This window comes from Aquarana catesbeiana, linkage group LG06 (assembly GCF_042186555.1).
Source record: "Aquarana catesbeiana isolate 2022-GZ linkage group LG06, ASM4218655v1, whole genome shotgun sequence".
Classification (NCBI taxonomy): domain Eukaryota; kingdom Metazoa; phylum Chordata; class Amphibia; order Anura; family Ranidae; genus Aquarana; species Aquarana catesbeiana.
In genome coordinates, this window is record NC_133329.1 from 397636738 (window position 1) to 397662346 (window position 25609).

At 44.1% G+C, this 25609-nt stretch overlaps 1 protein-coding gene across 1 annotated transcript; it reads right to left on the reverse strand.

Annotated features, from left to right (window-relative positions):
- Positions 1–730: 730 nt before the first annotated feature.
- LOC141148083 (forkhead activin signal transducer 3-like) lies at positions 731–4879 on the reverse strand. The gene is made up of 3 exons (XM_073635236.1): positions 3399–4879; positions 1775–1879; positions 731–1540 (listed from the first exon to the last, which is right to left on the reverse strand). Exons 1-3 carry the CDS (start codon positions 3666–3668, stop codon positions 731–733), a joined length of 1185 nt encoding a protein of 394 aa, XP_073491337.1. The 5' UTR covers positions 3669–4879.
- Between the last annotated feature and the right edge of the window lie 20730 nt (positions 4880–25609).

Genomic DNA, 25609 nt, shown 5'->3' on the forward strand with positions numbered 1-25609 from the left:
GGAATCTATATAAAGATGGAAATTATTTTGTTACAAATCTCATATATAAAACATTTGTGTTTTGATGCCTTCTGTCACATTCTCCATAACATAAAATAAATTAAAAATGGTGCCGGGATGGTAATGGGGACAGCAAGTGTGTAAAATCGGGAGATACACGACCCTGTCAGGGCAATTAATTCACCAGCATTAGACAAATACTGAAATGTCACTTTTGGGTGGACTGACCCTTTAAGAACTAGACTATACAGTTGATATATACATTTTTCAGACTATTTTACTAGTTCTAATCGTGATACCCATGTGGACAATTACAACATTGATGCCAAATTTCAGTAAAACAAAAATTCAAATTTATTTCAAGTGAATATAATCAGACAAGATACAAAATGATTGTCATATATACATGTGATCCAATTCCAATGCCTTTGGACTGTATGTCATGTTTGGTGCCACCTCCGCTGGGCCACATGCCGAGTTGAGTGCCAACCAGTGTTAATTTTGGCAGCAAATGTCAGTTTAGTTTTAATCTTTGTCTTTTGACTAAAATGCCATTTCAGTTTTAGTCGTATTTTAGCCATCTGAATTGTTTTAGTCAACTAAAATAGTGTTATTTTAGTCGACTAAATTACCACTGGTGCCAATGTCATCAGGTAAGCCTTCAAGTGCGGCTAGTCCTTGGGACAAAAGTGAACGGCCCAAAACCAGCCTTGTCTCAGCATCTGGCCAATCAGTAACCGTTGGGTCCGTACCCTTGGTACACCCCGACCTGGGATATATGTTGCCCATATGCGCCACCCTGAGATAAATGTTGCCCATATGCGCCACCCTGAGATAAATGTTGCCCATATGCGCCACCCTGAGTTAAATGCTGCCCGTAAGCACCACCCTGAGATAAATGCTGCCCGTAAGCACCACCTTGAGATAATTGCTGCCCATACATGTTTTGAGGTGACATGTAGCTCCCGTGTGGGGGATATATGGGGACGTCAAAGATTCTTGTATTGGGAGGGAAATCTGACAGGGAATTCCTGGCCTCAGAGGGTCTAGGCTGGGTAGACATTTGAAGTCTCACATTGGGAGGGTAGATATCCCTCCGATCCGCACAGGTGGAGCCTGAGTATGGGGAAGGCATGTAATTACACAGAGAGAGTGAGAAGTTGGGGTAAAGCAGCAGAGGTTGTATGCTGGGAGGGGCCACCACATTGGGGGCCACGCATTTTGTGTATGATGTTGGAAGGTTCCATAAGATCTCTGGGAAAGTTGAGGCGGGATGGACACTAGGGGGCTGGGTTGGTACTGGGGACTGAGCCTCTGCTTCTGCTCTGGCCGCAGTATTTTCTATTGGAGGATGATGGTTATGAAAAGTGGAAGGTCTGTAGGGCCGTCCATGCAGGATATAAGGAGCCAGGTCATGAGGGTAGGCTTGCTGGCGGGTGACCGCTGTGTTCTGCAGCTTCATGGCTTCGGCGGGAATCTGGCTCACATTCACCGTCCAGTAGTTGCCTTTAGCCTTCGGCTTCAGTGGATCTTTCAGGATCTGCAAAAGAGGGAGAAGACATTAGAGGCGTAAGCCAGCACAGCAGATTCACACAAATCTATTACAGGTCAGGGTAACAAAACCCTGTGACCTATTTATAATGATCAGAAAAGTCATTTCTCAGAATCTGCACCTGTTTTTGAAAATGTTTTCTTTTTTTTACTTGGCTGCAGTATGTAGAGAGCCTTAAGAGCCCATCACTGCCATCACATCTTAGGAGCAACAAGTCCTTACCTTTCGGAAGCAATCATTGGAGGAGAGGTTATGTCGAATAGAGTCCTTCCAGCCCTGATAATCCCCCTTGAAGAAAGGGAAGAGGATGCTGATCTCATGGAGGATCTGCCAATAAAAAAAAAGTTTAGTTGTAAGTGAATGAACATGACCGTAAACCAAGATACATAATACCTCTTACATTATATAAGTATAACGAGGAGACCTGTACTGAGATACTTAGGAGGACATCACTGTAGACCTCCTGTCCATTTGTGGTATAAGGCTTCCTAAATTAAGCATGTAGAAAGTGATGTTAGGGTATAGACAGAACACTTTGTGCATGCTTGTATTGAATTGGGGAGGCAGCTAGCACTTTCTGAAGTCTGGTGTTGGGAGCCAAATGTATGTATCTATGGTAGAAAGGGACATCAATGTCCTGGGGGGATTTTTGGGTTACCATTGAGATCCCAGCACAAAACTTGGAAGGCAAAGATGACCTGAAGGCAAAACTTTTTTTTGGACATTGTGGATGGAGTGGAGATTTTTTAATTCTTTATTTTTTGTGTCCCCATTGAGGAAATTTCTCTTTTCCCTTTCCTTCAAGTAAGCTGAAAGCAGGAACAATTGTCTTCATTGGAAGGCTTCCCCTGTTTTGTTGACAGCCCAATATTTTGGCTTTTCCAATAACTTTCATAATTTGGGGAGGTCTCAGAGTAAATCTCCCCAGCTGGGACACAGACAGCAATAAAGACTAAAATAAAATGCAAAAGCACCCCTCTCTATAAAATCATTTACTATTACAAAACACGGGTTAAGCCCAATAAGAGCAATAATAATGAAGGCCTTAGCTGCACTGTCCTTACATATATTATTCACATATGTTCAATTTATTATATCAATTGTATCAACTGTATTCTCAAAACACAATATGAAAAAAGCAACAAAAAAAAAAAAAAAGGAAGAAAAAAATAAAGTAGAAATATTAAAAAAACACAAATTTGAAAAAAAAAGCACACACAAATGAAATTACATGAACAAAAAATACAAACAATACAAATTTAAATATTACAATCCTATGTTTTTTTCTGAATGTTTATGTGATTCTATAATTTTTTTCTTTATATTTTCTTTCCGTATTTTGGAAAAAAAGTTGGTATAATTGAACTGCTGTAAATGATATACGTAAGGACAGCATAAGGCTTATTGCTCCATAAAAAAACAACAAAAATCGGTCCCACTTCATCAAAAAAAAAAAAAGTTTGGGCTTTAGATCATTTTTTATTTATATAAAAAATTTGAGGAGGAAAATAAAACAATTTTTTTTTCTGTAATTCAGCCTGTAGTCATAAGAGTTTTATATGCTGCAAATATAACAGGCAGCCAGGGGCCTACATTAAAAATAAAAAGATAACTAAAAAAATAAAACATTGACAATTCACCCAACTTCTTGAACTTCTATTTTTGATAAATACTGGTATAATTTTTTCAGCCTTCATAGGCCTAACAGAAACGAATAATTTTGCGATGAAAATAAAGAATATCCCTCTGACAAATCCTTTATCTGAGCTAGTCTCATTGTCACCCCCTCCCTCTGCCCTTAGCTGCCCTAAAGCCCCAAGAAGCCCCATAATGGAAGGTTGGTTACCTGGGACAATTTCAGCATCCTCTTGGGGGAAGTCTGGAAGACCAGGGCGATCATGGCCAAGTAGGAGTAGGGTGGTTTGGCGTAGCGTTGATAATTCTTCTTCTTGCTCTTTCTGCTCTTCTTGCTGAGCTCGTCAGTGGTGTCGGGCTTTTTGGGGCCTCCGTTGGCCTCCTCAGGACAGCTCTCTACGTTGGCCAGGATCCTGTCTATGCTGTGTGGCTCAGGGACTTGCTTGTAGAGGGGGTCCCAGGAATATTGTGGGCAATCCATGGCTTGTCAGGCGTGTTGTGAGTATGGGGGCAGCCAGGTATACATAGTGCTGGGATCCCCACCCTGGGCTTTATAATGTAAATGCACCTGTAACCATAAGAGGCGACACCTCCCTTACTGCAGAGGGCCCCTCACCATCCATTCAATTAAGTTTCTAGGAAGTTTCCGGGCTGAGATGTTGGGGGGGGGCATTGTTATGTATATGTTGTGTTGACTATAAACTGATGGAGCATATATCATATGCTTATGGGGTGAATATTACATTCATATACTAAGATTATCTCTTGTATACACAGTTTTTTTTTTTTTACCTGTGGATATAGATTTATTTTTATATATTTTTATGTCACATGTATAATTTAGATTTTTTGTACTAATTCAAAAATATATTTATTTTATCTTTTAATTTTCCTACATGTTGCATAAAATTTTAGACACGTTTACCAATCTCAGAATGGCTTTTGTTAGGGTACATCGGACATCAATAGCTTAATACTGCTTTTTATCCATCAGAACCACTCAAAGTGTCCAAACTTGAATTTGATGGTTTTATTATTCTAAATATTCTTACGACTTACTTTTGGCTGTCAAAATAGTTTTATTTTATGTCTGATTTTTTTTTAAATAACTTTATCCAGTTAACATTTATGAGTACATTGAATTTTAGAAGTTATTTTTATTTATTACACAGAAAGATGTATTTGCTGAGGGATCTTATCTAAGGAGCACATACTGTGTTACAACTGATTTTTTTTTCAGCTTAAATTTACATTTTTTTTTTCTGTTTGTTTATTTCTTAATTGAAATCAGCATTTTAAATTTGCTGCACGTTGGTGTCCCTGTTATTCCAGATGGTTTTCAGCATTTTTTCCTTAAAGCGGTAGTAAACCCACTGAATTTTTTTTTCTTTCCCTACACCTGTAAGGGAAAAGGCATAATGAGCTAGTATGCACCACACACTAGCTCATTATGAGATACTTACCTTAGAACGAGGCGCCGGCATCTCACCCGGTCCACGCCGAGGGAGCTAACACTTCCCCTTGGCGTGTCTTCCGGGTATCGCGGCTCCGGCGCTGTGAGTGGGCGCATGCTCCTTTCCGGAAAGGTCCGGAGTTTGCCGGGCTTTCAGCCGAGAATCCCCTGTGCGCATGTGCCGCTCATTGCGAGGGGAATATCTCCTAAACCGTACAGGTTTAGAAGATTTTTTTTTACCTACAGGTAAGCCTTATTATAGGCTTACCTATAGGTAAAAGTTTTAAAAATAGGTATACAACCGCTTTAATAGTGGCCATTTTCTAGGCATTCGCTCTGTTTAAGAAACTTGTAGAAGCAAATTGAAGGGGATTATATTTAATATAAAAAATATAAATACCTATATGATATTATGTCATATTATATCTATATAAGTAGAACAATTTCGTTATGTTAAGATGATAGATCTGAGCAATTTGCAGGGAAAAAATGTTTTTGATAAAAAAACTCAGTAGGAGGTCTATAACTGATAATAGATTTTCAAACATGCATCTCAAAAATGCTTGGGGCAAACAAATCTATACTAAAAAAAATTAAAAATATAGATATACTGTAGATATAAATGAAAAAAGTGGTGCCGACTCGATGGAGCACTTTTTTTTTTTCTGTCCTCACTCTATGTGTCTGTGTGTCTAGATGTAATATTAAATGGGTAAAAACTATGAATACATTTTAATTGATTATTATTAATAATCAATTAATAATGATGAGTAAATGACTTATTAAATGTTGGTGGGGTTGATGGGGTCAGTATTGAAGCTTCCTTATTGCTCTTGCTGTTTGCAGAACTTTTTTTTTTAACTAGTTTGACACCCCAACAACGAAACGGCTATTCTAAATCTATGTTAGACATGCTTTGAAATAGATTTTTTTATACTGATGAAAATATGGTGGAAAAACGATATGGTGCAGGGGTGCAAATCTGGAGAATTATATACCCAGTAATGTTAAACACATTAGGGGAGATTTAGGCTGGGTTCACATATATGCAAATTGGATGCGTTTTCCACCGCATCCAATTTGCACGAGTCGGCGTCGCACTGATTTGAACAAAGTGATTGCTGGCAATAGGATATAACTTGTCATGTGATTTGACCTGCCAAATCGCATGACAAGTCGCTCTAATGTGAACAGGGGCTGGCTGTTGACTGACCCACTACCTCTTCTGAAAGTCTGTTCCGAGTCTTTCTAAGATTAGTGTAGAACTTTCTTTCATCTGGTTTGAGGTCATGTCCCCGTGTTCTTAAACTTGGCTTCATATTGAAAATTCTGCCCTCCTGAACCTTATTCACCCCCTTTATGAGTTTGAAGGCTGTCATATCCATCCTTTCCCTTCTTTCCTCCAGACTGTAAGTTCCAGAAGTCTCTCCTGAAATGTTTCATCCCTCAGACCTTTCACCATTTTGTTGTCCATCTCTGGATTCGTTCAACCTTATCAATATCTTCTTGCAAGTTTGACTTACCCCTCAGACCTTTCACCATTTTGTTGCCAATCTCTGGACTGAGTTTGACTTACTAAAAAAAAAAAAAAAGACCAAGTCGCCCATTGGGTCTGCCAATTTTTTTTGATTTACTAAAACTAGTGCACACAGAATCTGGTGCAGCTGTGCATGGTAACAAACATGTCGTACTTGCCTCCACTGTGCAGCTCGTTTTGCACATAATGAGATATGGCTCATATATTTCATATCTTCACAGCGTGACCCCCGAATATCCTCTTCTGGGGTCCCCCCGGCGGCTCCTCCCCACATCAGATAACCCTTTAGGAGAAGCAGTTTCCTGAGGGGGTTACCTTGCGGGTGCGCTCCCGAGTCCAGCATTTGCGTCCACAGACACGAATGTCATACTCGGCCCCGCCCCCCGGCGCCCGCGTCATTGGATCTGATTGACAGCAGTGGGAGCCAATGGCTGCGCTGCTATCAATCTATCCAATCAAGAGCCAGGATCCCATGGAGGGAGGGACAGCGCGTCCCTGCCGAACAGATGAAGGGGCTCAGGTAAGTAAAATAGGGGGGCTGGGGGGGGGGGGGGGGGCGGTGACTGCCAGGTGTTTTTTCACCTTAATGCATAGGATGCATTAAGGTGAAAAAACACGAAGCTTTACAAACCCTTTAATTGAACAAACTGAATGTTTTTTATCCCTCAGACCTTTCACCATTTTGTTGTCCATCTCTGGACTTGTTCTATCACATCAATATCTTCTTGAATGTGAGGTCTCCAGAACTGGACACACCGAGTTTGACTTATTGAAGGCAAACCGGTTATCACTTTGCAAGGGTTTTTTCCCTTAACTTAGTGAATGTGGTGAAATGCGCTTTACAAAAGGAAACCCAACCAGGCAATGAAAATTAAAAAAAAACACAGCATTGTCTTCTTGCATATGATTGAATGTTGGAAGGCTGCAGAGCTTCACCTCATTTACTAAGCTAAGGTTAAATTCCCTTGCAAAGTGATCGGCCTATTTGGCTTTAGTAAACCAAACCCAGTAACTCTAACCAAAATGGCTTTTTAGTGAAAGGGGGGAAAAAAATGTGCTCAAGCTGAAATAAAACCAGAGTATCAAAACTGTGTTTAATTTTTGGATGGAGCGGAAACGGGTTAGAACCAATGTCCGCATTTGTTTCCGTCAGTAATAGCAGATTTTCCAAAAACGTAAGCATAAAAAGACAAAACTTTTTAAAACATTTTTGGATACTGTAGGAAATGGTTAAAATGTCTGCCATTTTTAGATTTCTATTCGCTTCCTATACTATAGACAAAATAGGAAATGAGAGGAAATTTCTTCAGAGAAATGGAAATCTACTCTTGAACATGGAAGACCTCCCACGGAACTTTAGGCTGGGTTCACACCATTGCGAATTGGATGCGGGTCCCCCCAATAATGGAGCACAACTCCTTCCATTAACACTAATGATGGGGCACATTTCCTTTCATTAACACCAACGTTGGGGCACAATTACTCCCATTGACACCAATGATGGGGAACAATTCCTTTCTTTAACACCAATGATGGGGTACAATTCTTTCCATTGACACCAAAGAGAGCGTTGTTTACTCCCACTGGACACCAGAACATTTTCTATTCCCAATGGCCCTATTCCAACCCCCTTCTGTCTGAAGGACAGTAAACTGGCCCTTTTTTTTGGAAAGTTTGGAGACCCCCTGTACTAGAGTGGTTGGAGACCGAAGTCATGCTATAGGAGACCATCAGAGACTAGGCAAATGTTGCAAGAGACCACTGGACTTTACTACAGTTATGGAACCCTTTACAAATCAGTGCTCCCTGTACTGACTGCCGGGGCTAAGGGCTTCACTTCATCGGAGGGCCACAGGTTGAACACCAGGGAGTTAGAAGAATTTTATAAAAAATGATATATAGAATGAATGTCCAACACAGATCTGCCCCTACTCAGCATTGCAACAATGTAAATGTCATCAAGTCAATGTACGTGTATGGGGAGCAATGTTGGTTCCAAATATATAGTTTTTTTTACTCAAAATTACAATATCAGCTGGGAAATACCAATGTCCAATATAGAATAATAAAAAAAAAGGTTCTTATATATGCAAGTCCATTCTGTGCTGGATAAATATGGCCTTTAGATTCACTTCTTCTGGTTGGATTAGTAATTTGACAACGAAGATAAACTACCAAAGTGAATATTGACCATGAATCTTATAAGACAGTCATGGGTTCGTGTCCCCATAACATCTGACCGTATCATCTTTGTAATATCAACTTTACAGAAAAAAGAAGCAATGTAATATGAGGACCTACCTAATCTATCCAATGGATTTGTATCCAATCAGGCAGGCCCTTACACTACATCATGGGTGCTCAACCGGTGGCCCTCCAGCTGTTGCGGAAGTCCCATGAGGCACTGCAATCTGATGCCTACAAGCATGACTCCCAAAGGAAGAGGCATGATGGGCATTATAGTTTAGCATCAGCTGGAGGGCCACAGGTTGAGTATCCATGCACTACATAGTTGTTGGTAGATCTAAAGGAGATTTTACAATCAGTTTCCCACACGTGGTCAGCTTTAGGGTCACCAAACATGCTACAATTTGACCATACAAACTTTGCCCAATCAACTTTAGATTTACCAGAACTATATAAGAACCTACCTAATCTACCCAATAAATTTGTATCCAATCAGGCCGGCCCTTACACTAGATAATTGTTGGTGGTAGGGGGTGGCTTTTGGGGCTATAGCCCCGAATCTGGGACCCATAGCCCCGAGTCTCTGCAGGGGTCCCCAAGGGGGGGGGGAGCTCTCTGGGGACCTTGATGTAAGTGGGGGGCTCTCAGGGGACCCTGATTTAAGGGGGAGGCTCTCTGGGGACCCTAATGTAAGGGGGGGCTCTCTGGAAAACCTGATGCAAGTGGGGGGCTCTCTGGGGACCCTGATGCAAGGGGGAGGCTCTCTGGGGACTCTGATGTAAGGAGGAAGCTCTCTGGGGACCCTGATTTAAGGGGGAGGCTCTCTGGGGACCCTAATGTAAGGGGGAGGCTCTCTGGAAAACCTGATGCAAGTGGGGGGCTCTCTGGGGACCCTGATGCAAGGGGAAGGCTCTCTGGGGACCCTGATGTAAGGAGGAGGCTCTCTGGGGACCCTGATGTTAGGGAGGCTCTGTGGGGACTCTCATGTAAGGAGGGGCTCTCTGGAGACCCTGATATAACTGGGGGGCTCTCTGGGGATATATACACACACGTATATTACTGTATATACATGTGTATGCCCGCCCAAGCGTATGACTTTCTTTACTACGCTGCTATGGGCTCTAGCCACAGATCTTTTGTAGAGCTAGCAACGCCCCTGGTTGGTGGATCTAAAAGACATTGCAGATTGTAACAAATGTGTTGATTCTTAATGTGAGTATTCTCAGTTCACCATCACACAAGAACAAGAAATAATGATGGCTAATGTGACAATCCTGACACTATTAGGTTCCATGCACACTGGACATAAAAAAAAACGTTGATTCTACAGGCGTTTGGCGTTTTTGTTCACCTGCCTCTAGAAGCACTTCTATTGTGTTCTATGTGTCTTTGCACATTATGACTACTACAGGCGTTTTCTGTCAGGGACGTTCGGAGGCAGGAAAAAAAAAAACCTTCTCTATCGCATTTACTGGATAAGTTTAGGAGCTGTAAAAACGTCAGTCTCCCCTAAACTTCTCTTATCTCTTCTGTATGGAAGAGCCCTGGGGCCATCATAAAAAAAAAAAAAAAAAACTGAATTCTGACTTTGAAACTCAGAATTCTGAGATTGAAATTCAGAAATGTAAGTTAAAAAAAAAAAATTCTACAGAATTCTGAGATTCAAAGTCAGAATTCTGAGATTAAAAGTCAGAATTCTGAGATTCAAAGTCAGAATTCTGAGTTTCAAAGTCAGAATTCTGAGATTAAAAGTCAGAATTCTGAGATTCAAAGTCAGAATTCTGAGTTTCAAAGTCAGAATTCTGACTTTGAATCTCAGAATTCTGACTTTCAAACTCAGAATTCTGTAAAAAAAAAAAATTTTTTTTTTTTAAAAACTCAGAATTCTGTATTTTTTTTAATGATGGCCCCAGGGCTCTTCCATAATTTCCTGGCTTTTGCAGAGGGGCGTGTAGTGCAAAAAAACGCCTATAAACAAAATGCTCTTAAACTCTCATAGACTCGCCTAAACTTTGTACAATATGCTTTCAATTTGCGTCTTTTAGGGTTATCAGTCCCATGACACATATGACTCACTTCTGAATCTGAACCCTGTTTACAGTGATTAGCACATGATAGAAGCCTTAAGTAACACATCAGGCCCACATTGTTCTCCTGATATGTCTCATCAACCCTTCATCCCCCCCGTGTGACTCCAACCTTCATCTACATCTCAACAGCCCCAACAATGGTGAGCGATCTCAGTGTACATCACACCCTTCCAAACATCACAACCTCCCATTGTCAGGAGACACGAGCCCAGGAATTCCGACTACAAGGATTACACCTTGCAGGAATCTTTCTAAAGATGGAAATTGTTATTTCGTTACAAATCTCACACATTAAAAAAAAAATGTGCATTTCTCTTGTTATAACCTATAAATTGTCAGCAATAATATATATTCTATGTGTGAAGAAAACTCAATAGCTGCTAGACATGTGCACAGCCAAAATATGTGTTCATTTTTGTTTTCGTTTCATTAGTTTAATATTTTTTTCGTTTTTCGGGTCATTCATTATGATCGCGATTCGTAAATTCGTTCATTCGTAAATTCGAACATTCGCTCATTCGTACATTCGTAAATTCGAACATTCGCTCATTCGTACATTTTTACATTTGTACATTCGTAAATTCGCAATTCGTAAAATCGTACATTTGTAAATTAGAGAATTCGGAAATTTGTAAATTGGAAGTTTGAAAATCCAAAAACCCAAAAATTCACAAATCTGAAATAGTAACTAACTATTAAATTATAGGTATTGTAATTTCCTTTCAAATTTGACTGTCAGTGAACGTAACAAATACGAATTTATCCGAAGTTACGAATTATCCAAAACGAATGCTGCATCTAAACAGATGGAACGGAACAAATTAATAATAAATAATAATAATAAAACGTTGTTATTATTATTATTATTGTTATTTATTATTATCAATTCATTACGTTCCATTCCGTTTTTTCGGATCATTCATAACTTCGGATAAATTTGTATGTGTTACGTTCACTAACAGCCAAATTTGAAAGGAAATTACAATACCTATAATTTAAAAGTTACTAGTAATAATTACTAATAGTTAAGTTATTATTATTTAACTATTATTTCAGATTTCAGAATTTTTGAATTTACAAATTTACGAATTCACTAATTTACTAATGTACGAATGTACGAATGCCCGAATTTACGAATGTCCAATTTTATTGAATTTACGAATAATTGGAAAAAATTCCTTAAACGGGTTTTCGTTAATTCGGATATTCCCGAATTAACGAATTTGTCGAAATTACGTTAAAAAACGAATTCGGAACGAAACGAATTGCACATGCCTAATAGCTGCCCTCATGTTGTAAAGCGCTGCACAAACTGTTGGCGCTATATAAATCCTGTATAATAATAATAATAATAATAATAATAATAAAAATAATAGGTGTTATTAAACAAATACAATATAGAGAAGAACATTAGTGGAGCTCACCGCTAATCATCTGAATGAAATTAAATCACTAATAAGCTATCAATCTCCCAATCATATACAGGGGTCTCCGAACTTTTCAGTACAAGAGACGATATCCACGGCCACCAAAAAATGTATTATATCTAATAAACATAAGTTCTAGGCTGTGTTTACATATATGCAAAGTGAATGTGTTTTAAACCGCGTCCAATTCGCTCTCGATGGAGCCGGTGCACACATTTCTGGGGCTGCCGAGGTGGTGTTTCAAAAAGGGTCCTGTGCATTTCTGGGTCTGGTTCAGGTGCAAATTCAGCAGTGAAGGGCAGGCACTGATGTTGGACGAGAAGGCCTGGCTTGCAGTCTCCACCCTAATGCCGCGTACACACGAGCGGACTTTACGGCAGACTTTGCCCGGCGGACTTTTCGACGGACTTTCCGACGGACTTTCTGAATGAATGGACTTGCCTACACACAATCCACCAAAGTCCGTTGAATTCGTACGTGATGATGTACGACCGGACTAAAACAAGGAAGTTCATAGCCAGTAGCCAATAGCTGCCCTAGCGTGGCTTTTTGTCCGTCGAACTAGCATACAGACGAGCGGACTTTTCGACCAGACTTGAGTTCAACAGATAGATTTAAAACATGTTTCAAATCTAAGTCCATCCAACTTTTGAGAAAACAAAGTCCGCTGGAGCCCACACATGATCGATCGACGAAATCCCGTCTGCCGGGCAAAGTCTGCCGTAAAGTCCGCTCGTGTGTACGCGGCATAATTGATCCCAAAGGTGTTCTATCGGGTTGAGGTCAGGACTCTGTGCAGGCCAGTCAAGTTCCTCCACCCCAAACTCGCTCATCCATGTCTTTGTGGACCTTGCTTTGAGCACTGGTCCAAATCATTTGGTGGAGGGGGGGTTAAGGTGTGGGATTGTTTTTCAGGGGTTGGGTTTGGCCCCTTAGTTCCAGTGAAGGGAACTCTTAAGGCATCAGCATACCAAGACATTTTGGACAATTTCATTCTCCCAACTTTGTGGGAACAGTTTGGGGATGGCCCCTTCCTGTTCCCACATGACTGCGCACCGGTGCACCATGCAAGGTCCATAAAGACATGGATGAGCGAATTTGGGGTGGAGGAACTTGACTGGCCTGCACAGAGTCCTGACCTCAACCTGATAGAACACCTTTGGGATGAATTGGAGCGGAGACTGCGAGCCAGGCCTTCTCGTCCAACATCAGAGTCTGACCTCACAAATGCGCTCCTGGAAGAATGGCCAAACATTCCCATAGACACACTCCTAAACCTTGTGGACAGCCTTCCCAGAAGAGTTGAAGCTGTTATAGCTGCAAAGGGTGGGCCAACTCAATATTGAACCCTACGGACTTATGCCCCATACACGCGGTCGGATTTTCCGACGGAAAATGTGTGATAGGACCTTGTTGTCGGAAATTCCGACCGTGTGTAGGCTCCATCACACATTTTCCATCGGATTTTCCGACACACAAAGTTTGAGAGCAGGCTATAAAATTTTCCGACAAAAAAATCCGTTGTCGGAATTTCCGATCGTGTGTACACAAATCCGACGCACAAAGTGCCACGCATGCTCAGAATAAATAAAGAGATGAAAGCTATTGGCTACTGCCCCGTTTATAGTCCCGACGTACGTTTGAGGCAACATCCGTCGGAAAAAATCCTAGGATTTTGTTGTCGGAATGTCCGATCAATGTCCAACCATGTGTACGGGGCATAAGACTGGGATGCCATTAAAGTTCATGTGTGTGTAAAGACAGGCGTCCCAATACTTTTGCTAATATAGTGTATTTGTGGCTGCAGATTGCAGTCCGGTGTCCTGTGCATTTCGTTTCACCGGTTCAGGTGTGATCCAAGTGCAAATTTTTCCCTGAATTCGCACCTGAACCGGACCCAAAAATGCACAAGACCCTTTTCAGAACCGCACTGAAGCCACCACTGGACATGTGTGTACCGGCTCCATTGAAAGCTGGTCACACTCACATGTTATGCGAATTGGATACGGTTAAAAACGCATCCAATTGGCATATATGTGAACCCAGCCTTAGAGTATATACACTTACTCCCATGATTTACTCCACCCGAATCCACCCATAATTTGACATTCTCAAAGCAGATAGATTGAAAGGGTCACTTTTCCTAAAGTAGCGATTTTGTTTTTCGACACTTTTTAACCATTCTAGCCTTTTTTGACCATTTTTCTTGCTTTCTTTCACTGTTCTAGCTCTTTGCAGCGTTGTCACCACCGCACCTTTGGACTGCTCGTCACTGTTGATAACCCTCCTCCTCACTGGCCATCAGCGCAGGACACGTATCTAATGGGGCACCCTGTGCCTGGAAGAAAGGATTGAGCTTGGATCTTTTCCTCGTGCAGGTTGACAAAGCTATTCTTTTAAAGTGATTCTTCATGCAGCGTTGTCCTGACAGGAGCCACTGTAACCACTTGGACTGCTTGTCACTGCTGATAACCCTCCGGACAAGTATCCAATGTGGTGCCAGTGTCTGGAAGAAGGGATCTAGCCTGGATCCTTCCTCCTGCAAGTTGACAATGCTGTTGGGTCTAAAGTGATGCTTGTGCAGCGTTGTCACCACAGGAGCCACTGTAACCTCTTGGACTGCTTGTCACCCTTGTCCTCATTGCCCATCAGTTCAGAACAAGTTTCCTATGGGGCTCCTATGTCTGGAAGAAGGGATCTAGCTTAGATCCTTTAGATCCAGCTTAGATCCTTAAATCCACCGTTGAAACCACTTGGACTGCTTGTCACCCTTGTCCTCATTGCCCATCAGTTCAGAACAAGTTTCCTATGGGGCGTCTATGTCTGGAGGAAGGGATCTACCTTAGATCCTTTAGATCCAGTTTAGGTCCTTAAATCCAGCGTTGTCACCACAGGAGCCACTGTAACCCAGTGCCATCTTAATAGCATCATGGGCCCCTGGGCAAAGTAATGCATTGAGGCCCCAACAATGAAGATGGTGACCTGAGGCGTGCTACGCGTGCCGTGGCAAACAGTGGGCGTGGCTAAATTATGCTACATATTGGGCAAGGCTTTTTAGGCTTATTAGAACTTTTAGTTAGATTTTGACCTATTTTTTTAAACCATTTTTAAAAAAAATAATTGCTTACATTTTTTTCATAACGCTGTTGTCTTTGGTGAGATATCAGGGGTGTAAACAGACCTCGGAAGTCTCACTTTTGATACAATGAAAGGGACTGAGGAAACTAATTTCCCAGTTGGGAATGACTTGGTGCATGGAACTAAAGGGGTCTAGGGGGGCTCTGAGGGAGGAAAAGGGATTGAAAAGGCTCTAAGGCAGGGGTAGGCAACCTTAGACAGATGGAGATCTACTTGAACAACACTGATGAAGTCAAAGATCACCGGGCACAGTGTCCTGTTAGGGCCGGTTCACACCAGAACGTGGTGCCAGTGCATGCACTGCTTTTTGTACAGTCTGATGCGATTTGTAGGCAGGGCTGGATTTACATTTTAGGAGCCTATAGGCAGGGAATTCTGAAGCACCCCACCAAACAAAAATAAAAAGACAGTGAGCAGGGTTAAGGAGTGCATGATGCTCAGAATGCAGGGTTAAGGCGTGCTCTGCGTTCAGAATGCAGGGTTAAGCAGTGCGTTATGCTCAAAATGCAGTGTCAAGGATTGCATTGCGCTCAGAATGCAGGGTTAAGTAGTGCATTGCGCTGAGAATGCAGGATTAAGGAGGGCGTTGCTCTCAGAATACAGGGATCGGGAATGTGATATGCTCAGAATGCAGAGATCAGGAGTGTGTTTTGCTCAGAATACAGGGATCGGGAGTGTGTTTTGCTCAGAATGCAGGGATTGGGAGTGTGTTTTGCTCAGAATACAGGGATCGGGAGTGTGTTTTGCTCAGAATGCAGGGATCGGGAGTGTGTTTTGCTCAGAATGCAGGGATCAGGAGTGTGTTTTGCTCAGAATGCAGGGATCAGAAGTGTGTTATGCTCAGAATACAGGGATCGGGAGTGTGTTTTGCTCAGAATGCAGGGATCGGGAGTGTGTTTTGCTCAGAATGCAGGGATAAGGAGTGTGTTATGCTCAGAATACAGGGATCGGGAGTGTGTTTTGCTCAGAATGCAGGGATAAGGAGTGTGTTATGCTCAGAATACAGGGATCGGGAGTGTGTTTTGCTCAGAATGCAGGGATCGGGAGTGTGTTATGCTCAGAATACAAGGCTCACAAGTGTGTTACGCTATGAGCAGTTTAAATAGCTGCAGAAAACGTGTTAGGCTGCAGGACAGTTGGAAGAGATAAAAAGTGAGCAGGCATAGAAAGGGTGCAAGACAGTCCACACGTTCATCTGTCAATGCTGGGATCAGGAGTGCTTTCTCTCAGAATGCAGGGATCAAGATTGCGTTGCTCTCAGAATGCAGGGATCAGGAGTGTGTTATGCTCAGAATGCAGGGCTCAGGAGTGCTTGCTCTCAGAATGCAGGGATCGGGAGTGTGTTATGCTCAGAATGCAGGGCTCAGGAGTATGTTATGCTCAGAATGCAGGGCTCAGGAGTGCTTGCTCTCAGAATGCAGGGATCGGGAGTGTGTTATGCTCAGAATGCAGGGCTCAGGAGTGTGTTATGCTCAGAATGCAGGGCTCGGGAGTGCTTGCTCTCAGAATACAGGGATCAGGAGTGTGTTATGCTCAGAATGCAGGGATCAGGAGTGTGTTATGCTCAGAATGCAGGGATCGGGAGTGTGTTTTGCTCAGAATGCAAGGATCACGAGTGTGTTATGCTCAGAATACAGGGATCGGGAGTGTGTTATGCTCAGAATGCAGAGATCAGGAGTGTGTTTTGCTCAGAATGCAGGGATTGGGAGTGTGTTATGCTCAGAATGCAGGGCTCAGGAGTGCTTGCTCTCAGAATGCAGGGATCGGGAGTGTGTTATGCTCAGAATGCAGGGCTCAGGAGTGCTTGCTCTCAGAATGCAGGGATCGGGAGTGTGTTATGCTCAGAATGCAGGGCTCAGGAGTATGTTATGCTCAGAATGCAGGGCTCAGGAGTGCTTGCTCTCAGAATGCAGGGATCGGGAGTGTGTTATGCTCAGAATGCAGGGCTCAGGAGTGTGTTATGCTCAGAATGCCGGTGCTCGGGAGTGCTTGCTCTCAGAATACAGGGATCAGGAGTGTGTTATGCTCAGAATGCAGGGATCAGGAGTGTGTTATGCTCAGAATGCAGGGATCGGGAGTGTGTTTTGCTCAGAATGCAAGGATCACGAGTGTGTTATGCTCAGAATACAGGGATCGGGAGTGTGTTATGCTCAGAATGCAGGGATCAGGAGTGTGTTTTGCTCAGAATGCAGGGATTGGGAGTGTGTTATGCTCAGAATGCAGGGATCAGGAGTGTGTTTTGCTCAGAATGCAGGGATCACGAGTGTGTTATGCTCAGAATACAGGGATCGGGAGTGTGTTATGCTCAGAATGCAGGGATCACAAGTGTGTTTTGCTCAGAATGCAGGGATCGGGAGTGTGTTATGCTCAGAATGCAGGGATCGGGAGTGTGTTTTGCTCAGAATGCAAGGATCACGAGTGTGTTATGCTCAGAATACAGGGATCGGGAGTGTGTTATGCTCAGAATGCAGGGATCACAAGTGTGTTTTGCTCAGAATGCAGGGATCGGGAGTGTGTTATGCTCAGAATGCAGGGATCAGGAGTGTGTTTTGCTCAGAATGCAAGGATCACGAGTGTGTTATGCTCAGAATACAGGGATCGGGAGTGTGTTATGCTCAGAATGCAGGGATCAGGAGTGTGTTTTGCTCAGAATGCAGGGATTGGGAGTGTGTTATGCTCAGAATGCAGGGATCAGGAGTGTGTTTTGCTCAGAATGCAGGGATCACGAGTGTGTTATGCTCAGAATACAGGGATCGGGAGTGTGTTATGCTCAGAATGCAGGGATCACAAGTGTGTTTTGCTCAGAATGCAGGGATCGGGAGTGTGTTACGCTATGGGCAGTTTAAATAGCTGCAGAAAACGTGTTAGGCTGCAGGACAGTTGGAAGAGATAAAAAGAGCAGGCATAGAAAGGGTGCAAGACAGTCCACACGTTCATCTGTCTTGCACAGTGGCAGTGCGTCCATAAGGGCGCACGGGCGCCGCCCCCTCTCTCCAGCCACCCCCTCTATGACCAATGGATAGATTCATGCATTTCATGAATCTATCTATGGCCGCTGCTGTCACCCCCAAATCAGGCGCCCAGCCCCTTTTTGGGCGCCTGAATTACAGCGGCGGGGGGTGTTTTTGAAGCACCTGATTAGAGCCATGGGCTCTAATAGGCGTCAAAAAAGGTGACCTGTGAGCGCCATGGCCCAGGTGTGTTAGAACAGCAAATGAATATTCGCTGCCCTAACACTGAACCGCCTCTCCGCCCATCAGGTGCTTGGGTCTTTTACTTGTCACCTGATTGGCTGATGGCACAGGGGCATCGTTCGATGGGCACAGTGGCAGCGTTCGATGGGCACAGTGGCGGCGTTCGATGGGCACAGTGGCGGCGTTCGATGGGCACAGTGGCGGCATTCGATGGGCACAGTGGTGGTAATTGATGGGCACAGTGGCAGCAATTGATGGGCACAGTGGCGGCATTTGATTGGCACAGTGGCTGCAATTGATGTTTTTTTCAGAATTTTTCAGTTTGTTTGCGCCCCCCCAAAAAAGTTTGAGCACCAGCTGCCACTGGTCTTGCACCCTTTCTATATTTTCCAAATGCCCAGAGCTGAGACCGGAGGCTCCAGTGTTGTTTATAGTGCAGATTTATGGACAGGAGAGGACATAGAGTTAAGAGGGGAGAGGGGAGGAGGATCGGATTGTGTGAAAGTGTTAAACTTATGGCAAAATGAAAGTGTAGATAGAGGGAGAAGCAAAGGGTGAGCCGTTTGTAGCAGAAATAATTGAAAGAAACTCATCTGGAAAGAAGGTGGAGTGAGCCGTGGAAGGAGAGCGAGTGAAGAGGAGGGGGATTAATGTGTTGCAATCAGTAGGAGAGATAAGGCAAAGCTGGAGGAGTATTTGCGCCCCAGTGCCAGCAGCATTTCTCTAGTTCTGGGCCCACCCTGATGGGGCCCCAGGTGCACCTGGGGCCCCTGGGCAGTGCCCCGGTGTGCCCACTGGATAAGACGGCCCTGCACCCACCCTATTTACTGACTCACAGGAACCGCGATCTGTCTCCTCCTCCAGTCAGTCCCATCCCCCCCACAGTTAGAAACACACATCAGGGAACACATTTAACCCCTTGATCGCCCCCGAGTGTTAACCCCTTCCCCCTGCCAGTGATATTCACACAGTAATCAGTGCATTTTTTTTTTAGCACTGATCAGTGTAATAGTGTCAATGGTCCCAAAAAAGTGTCCAAAATGTCCGATCTGTCCACCGCAATGTCGCAGTCATCACCGCCATTACTAGTAAAAAAAAAATAATAATAATAAAAATGCCATAAATGTATCCCTTATTTTGTAGACACTATAACTTCTGCGCGAACCAATCAATATATGCTTATTGCAATTTATTTTTTTACCAAAAATATGTAGAAGAATACATATTGGCCTAAACTGATGAAGAAATTTCTATTTTTACATTTTTTTTTGGGGATATTTATTATAGCAAAAAGTAAAAAATAATGTTTTTTTTTTTTTCAAAATTTTCGCTCTTTTTTGTTTATAGCGCAAAAAAAACAAAAAAACAAAACAGAGGTGATCAAATACCACCAAAAGGAAGCTCTATTTGTGGGAAAAAAGGTCGTCAATTTTGCTCGGGTACAGCGTCGCACGACCGCGCAATTGTCAGTTAAAGCGACGCAGCGCCGTATGGCAAAAAAAAAATGGCCCGGTCGTTAAGGGGGGAAAATCTTCCAGTCTGTAAGTGGCTAAATAATGACAAAGCTATTGCTGAATAAACAGGCCCATAGCAAAAAAATTTAAAAATTGCTCTGGTCTATAGGGGGGGGGGTCAATATAGTTGTGAGAGCTGAACTGGTTAAAACAGTTATAATCGTTCCCGGTCCAGTGATTGGCTTTCCCTGGAGTTGCTCCTCAAGTTGCGCACATGCGGTCCCTTTAAATTGAGATTACATAACTTCATGAAAGGCCCGCAGCCAGTTGCCCTGCGGATCAGGACAACAAGTAAAGGTCAGTCCATGGGACTAGCGTGATGCATGAATTACCCGTGCTACATCTGGAATGAGACTTCCTCCTACAAATTGGAATTAGTACGGGGATAACAAATCACCCAGCAGGCAAGCAACGGACAGATTGGAGATTAGTTGGGATTTATACTCTCTGCTTATTACAAAGCATTTATCACTTGTTTGGTATGTGCCTGACAGCTTTCTCTTTAAAGAGCTCACACAGTGTAAAATAAACTTTCTCAACCATTTACCCTGGAGGGACCCTCACAATCATTTTCAAACGGGGGGGGGGGGGGGACCCCTTGCTACAAATGGTTATATACAGCTCACCATACATTAATATGATGGGTAAGTTGTAGAAGGTTTGACACTCAGGGCCAGGCCTGGATCTAGGGGGGTTCTGGGGGAGGGCTGCGCCCCCCCCCCCCAAGTCTATAAACAGTGCATCCACTAATCCATGAGGAAGTCGGAAGGGGACAAGTGATGTAAGGAACACTCTGATGGGGACAGTTAATGTAAGGGGGTACTCAAATAGGGAGAATTGAGAAAAGGGGATACTACTTTCATAGGGACACCTGATGAAAGGGTCACTCTAATGGGGACACCTGATGTAAGGGTCACTCTAATGGGGACACCTGATTAAGGGGGCCAGTTTGATGGAGACATCTTATGAAGAGGGTACTCTGAAGGGGACACCTGATGTAAGAGGACATTCTGATGGGAACAGTTGATACAAAGGGACACTATGGTAAGGACTAATAATGCAAAAGGGACACTCTAAAGGAGGCGCCTGATGTAAGGGGGCACTCTGATGGGGACACTTGATGTAAGGGGATACTCTGATGGGGACACCTAATGTAAGGGGGTCACTCTGATGGGGACACTTGATGTAAGGGGATACTTCGATGGGGACACCTGATGTAAGGGGGGCACTCTGATGGGGACACTAGATGTAAAGGGCACTCTGATGAGGACACAGAGTGTAAGGGGGAACTCTGATGGCGACCCCTGATGTAAGTGGGCACTCTGATGGGGATACCTGATGTAAGAGGGTACTTTGATGGGGATACCTGATGTAAGAGGGTACTTTGATGGGGACACTTGATGAAAGTGGGCACTGTGATGGGGACACCTGAGGAAGGGGGTACTCTGATGGGGAAACCGGATGTAAGGGGGAACATTGATAGGGACACTTGATGTAAGGGGACATTCAGATGGGAACACCTGATGTAAGGGGCACTTTGATAGGAACATTTGATAAAAGGGGACACCATGATAGGGACAGTTAATGCAAAGGTACACTCTGATAGGGACACCCGATGTAAGGGAGCACTCTGATGGGAACACCTGATGTAAGGGGGCACTCTGATGGGGACACCCGATGTAAGGGGGCACTTTGATGGGGACACCTGACATAAGGGGGCACTCTGATGTGGACACCTGACATAAGGGGGCACTCTGATGTGGACACCTGACATAAGAGGGCACTCTGATGTGGACACCTGACATAAGGGGGCACTCTGATGGGGACACCTGATGTAAAGGGGCACTCTGATAGAGACACCTGTTATAAGAGGACACTCTAATGTGGACACCTGATGTAAGGGAAGACTCTGGTGGGGAAGCTGATGTAAGGGGGGACTTTGATAAGAATTCCTGATGTAAGGAGTGACGCTGATGGGAACAGGTGATATAAGGGGGCACAGGTTTTATTTATTAATCCTAATCTATTGACAGCCTAATACATAATAGCGTTCCCTGTTCATTCCTTTACTGCCTCTGCACTTGCAGGTTGTAACCCGTGTCTCTGTCATACTGTTGACATTATGCCCCCTGACTTTTTCTACTGCACCCCCAGATCAGATAGGTTAGATTCAACACTCCCCTTATCTCTGCAACAAACAATATTAATCAAGAAACTAATCATAACAGCCAGAACCATATATTGAAGGTGGTAGATCAACTCACCACTGTTCAATGTTCAATGCTTGAGGAAAAGCTATCAATCTCAAGAGGAACCCTAGTGTTATATGTAACCCATCTTAAAAAAGAGGCCAGTTTAAATCTTTCCAAGCACAACCCTGTCATACAAGAGTCAGGACAATTAGCACTGGAAGGGAGGGTGTCTGCCTGTTCTCCGATTCCGATGATGGACACCACTTTGCCTTGTGTGACAGGAGATTATTTTTTTGGAAAGTAGGAAGAATGTAGGAAGAATACTGTATTTGCTAAGGGTCAGCTGGCCGGTTAATCTCTCGTAGCCAATGATGGAATGCCTATCTGATCTTTATATATCAATTTTGGGTGGAATGACCCTTTGTAGTAACTTGGTAGTGAAAAAAAAGATCAAGTATTGCCTTAAAAGGACATGCTTTGACATGCTACAAAGAATTTTCAGGACAAGGATTCCAGTGATTAAAAAAAAAAAAAAATACTTGCTTAAACCCCCAGTGCTCCTTCCCTTCCTCTGTATATACTTTTTCAGCCCAAACCCAAAGGAAACATGATAGCAGACTTTTATTGGAACATAAATTTGGATAGGGATAGCGAGCATGGGATACCCCGGTGAACTGCCACTGAACAATCTGAGGACTCCTAACTTCTGGCTGCCCTCCATACACTGAATGTACCACAGGATTCCGAATGCTGCTGGTGACTTGTACTCCATTAGGAGGTTAAAAACTACACACAGTCACTACCTTTCAACTCTGGGGGTCATTTACTCACAGGATCATGTGTTACCCCCTTCTGATATCCACCAGGCTTCTTCTAGTGAGGGAGACTCACACCACCGTTTTCCCACCAACTTCCTCCTGCCTTTACCCAGTAAGCCTAAGCCTAGATGGGACCTCTGTGTCTTTACAAGAGCTTCTTTAGCACTCCTGTCCCAGGGGCAGAGTCACTGCACAGTGGCCCCATCCTGCACGACTGGACCCAGGAACACTGCAATGACTGCCTAGGCCTCAGACTACTTATGGGCTTGCCCTCCACTTTCTGGGCACACTTCCCCGGGGATTGGCTGGAGTCCCATAAATATTTAGTCTGCCTGTTCTGATCTCCCTTTCACTATAGTTCTAAAGGCAGTGGCGGATGGTGTTTTTTTTGGGGGGGGGGTCAAACAACCAGCACCCCCCCCCCCCATGGTAGCGCGACACTGACAGCATCCAGGAACCCCTGACAGCGGGAGGTCTGGCAGTCCGGCACTTACCCGGCTGTGGTGGTGTCTCCTGTGTGCGGGGCTGCGAGCAGTCTCCTCCTGTGTGCGGGGCTGCGGGCAGTCTCCTTGTGTGTGTGGGGCTGCAGGCAGTCTCCTCCTGTGTGTGGGGCTGCAGGCAGTCTCCTCCTGTGTGTGGGGCTGCGGGCAGTCTCCTCCTGTGTGTGGGGCTGCAGGCAGTCTCCTCCTGTGTGTGGGGCTGCGGGCAGTCTCCTCCTGTGTGTGGGGCTGCGGGCAGTCTCCTCCTGTGTGTGGAGCTGCGGGCAGTCTCCTCCTGTGTGTGGGGCTGCGGGAAGCTGTGTGCGGGGCTGCGGGCAGTCTCCTCCGAGACCTGTGTCTCGTGTGTGGGCAGCTGTGGCGGCGGCAGAGGTTTCTCTCCAGCGCATGTCTCTCCAGTGCATGGCTTGTCCTCCTAAGCGCCAGGCATCCAATGGGATCACCTGGCACTTTGGCCAATCTCACCGACCTGCCTCCTGATTGGACTAAAGGAACTTTAGTGTGAAAATAGCCAAAATTCATTCGCTATAGTCAAACAGTTGGGTGGGATCAGAGCGCACTCTCTGCACCCCGAGCCCACCCTATTTTGAAGCCTATTAGAGTCTCTGGCTCTAATCAGATGCTTAAAAAAAAAAAAAAACACCCCTGCCATAGGAATCCATGCAGCCAGCTTGCTAAAGGGGCCGGGCGCATGGATAGCGGGCGGCGGCAGGGATGGGGGGGGGGGGCGGCACCGTGCACCCACAATGCACGGGCCGCCACTGTCTAAAGGCCTCCAGAAGACAGGGAGAAGTAACACAACACCCTGTGAAACACCGAGCAGGCCTAAGCCATCAATCCCTGCTCCACTAATTACCGAGGAGCTAAACTAAATTTGCCTAGCAGCCTACTCTTTACCAAGAGGGTACTACACTGTATATTATTAACTTCAGCTGGGGGGGTCTTCTTTAATTTTTCTTTAATTTGTCAAATGTTTGTCTTCAAAGTGGACTTAATATCATACATATTTTATTGCTAAAGTTCTGTCAGTATAAGGGCACTTTCCCACTGCTTTGCAGCAAAACCGTATGAAAAATGCATATGCATTATTGTCACGTTTTTGCCACGTTTTTGGTGCGTTATGTTCACCACAACGCATGGTGCGTTTTTGATGCATGTGGGTTGCGTTTTATCTCCCCCTTTACATCACAAAGACCTTCCCACAGGCCCTTTGTGTTTTTAATGCGTTTTTGATCCAGTTTTCATTTATTTCATTAGGGAGGTGCGTTTTTGATCTGATCCTGCCCGTAAAAACCCAATGGATGGTGGTCCTATTTTCCATCCGTCTGCTGGATCGGATTGGATGGAGACAGACAGGCGGTCTGTTTCCATCTGATTTCCCCATAGAGGAGAGCAGAACAGGGAGTCCCGGAGTCAAAAGAATAAAAGGAATAGGTGGAGGAACGGCATGACAGGGCTGGACAAAGGACAGTCAGGGTGTTGTGCAGTTAGTTGTCTCCTTTAAGGATAAGGGGTGTGGTCTAGAGCCGGAAGGCTTTCTGAAGGAATAGGTGGAGGGGAAGGAGGAAGTGACGTCAGTCGAGAGCGGAGGGGAAGAAGATTCCCACCCACCCTCCCGATGTTTGGTCTATATTTCAGGGAGGCTGTCAGGACAGCCTGGCAGTGGTGGGTCTTTGGAGGAAGAGAAGATGGCTGGTATATATATATAACTGTTCTTGTGGTATGGGGTTCTCATGTACCTTCTGGTTAATGAGGGGTTAACCAGGAAGGGGTAAAAGGTAGGTCACTGCGAATTTTGAGTACCGTCTCTGAGTCGGTGGCTTGCGACTGGAGGCCTAAAGTTTAAAAGAAGTTGGTCGCAGTGACCAAGTTGTGTGTCATTTCCCTCGAATAGGGATAAGCCCGATGTTACTTACGTTCGACTCGAACATTGGGTGTTCGCCTATTCGCTGAATAGCGAACAATTTGGGGTGTTCGTGGCAAATTCGAAAGCCGCGGAACACACTTAAAAAGTCTATGGGAGAAATCAAAAGTGCTAATTTTAAAGGCTTATATGCTTGGTATTGTCATAAAACGGAAAATTGTATACTCACCTTTCCGTAATTTTCCTTTCCTGTCGTATCTTCATGGCAGCATACACTTTGGGTTGTGACTCCGCCCCCACAACCTGATAGGACTACATAGCTATAAATTGTAGAGATGGCCCCTGCCCAGTATTCTCCGTATATATATCACCTTAGACGGGTGGGAGATTGTATGCTGCCATGAAGATACGACAGGAAAGGAAAATTACGGAAAGGTGAGTATACAATTTTCCGTTTTCCTGTCACATCATGGCAGCATACACTTTGGGGAGTAACTCGCAAAGACTGGGT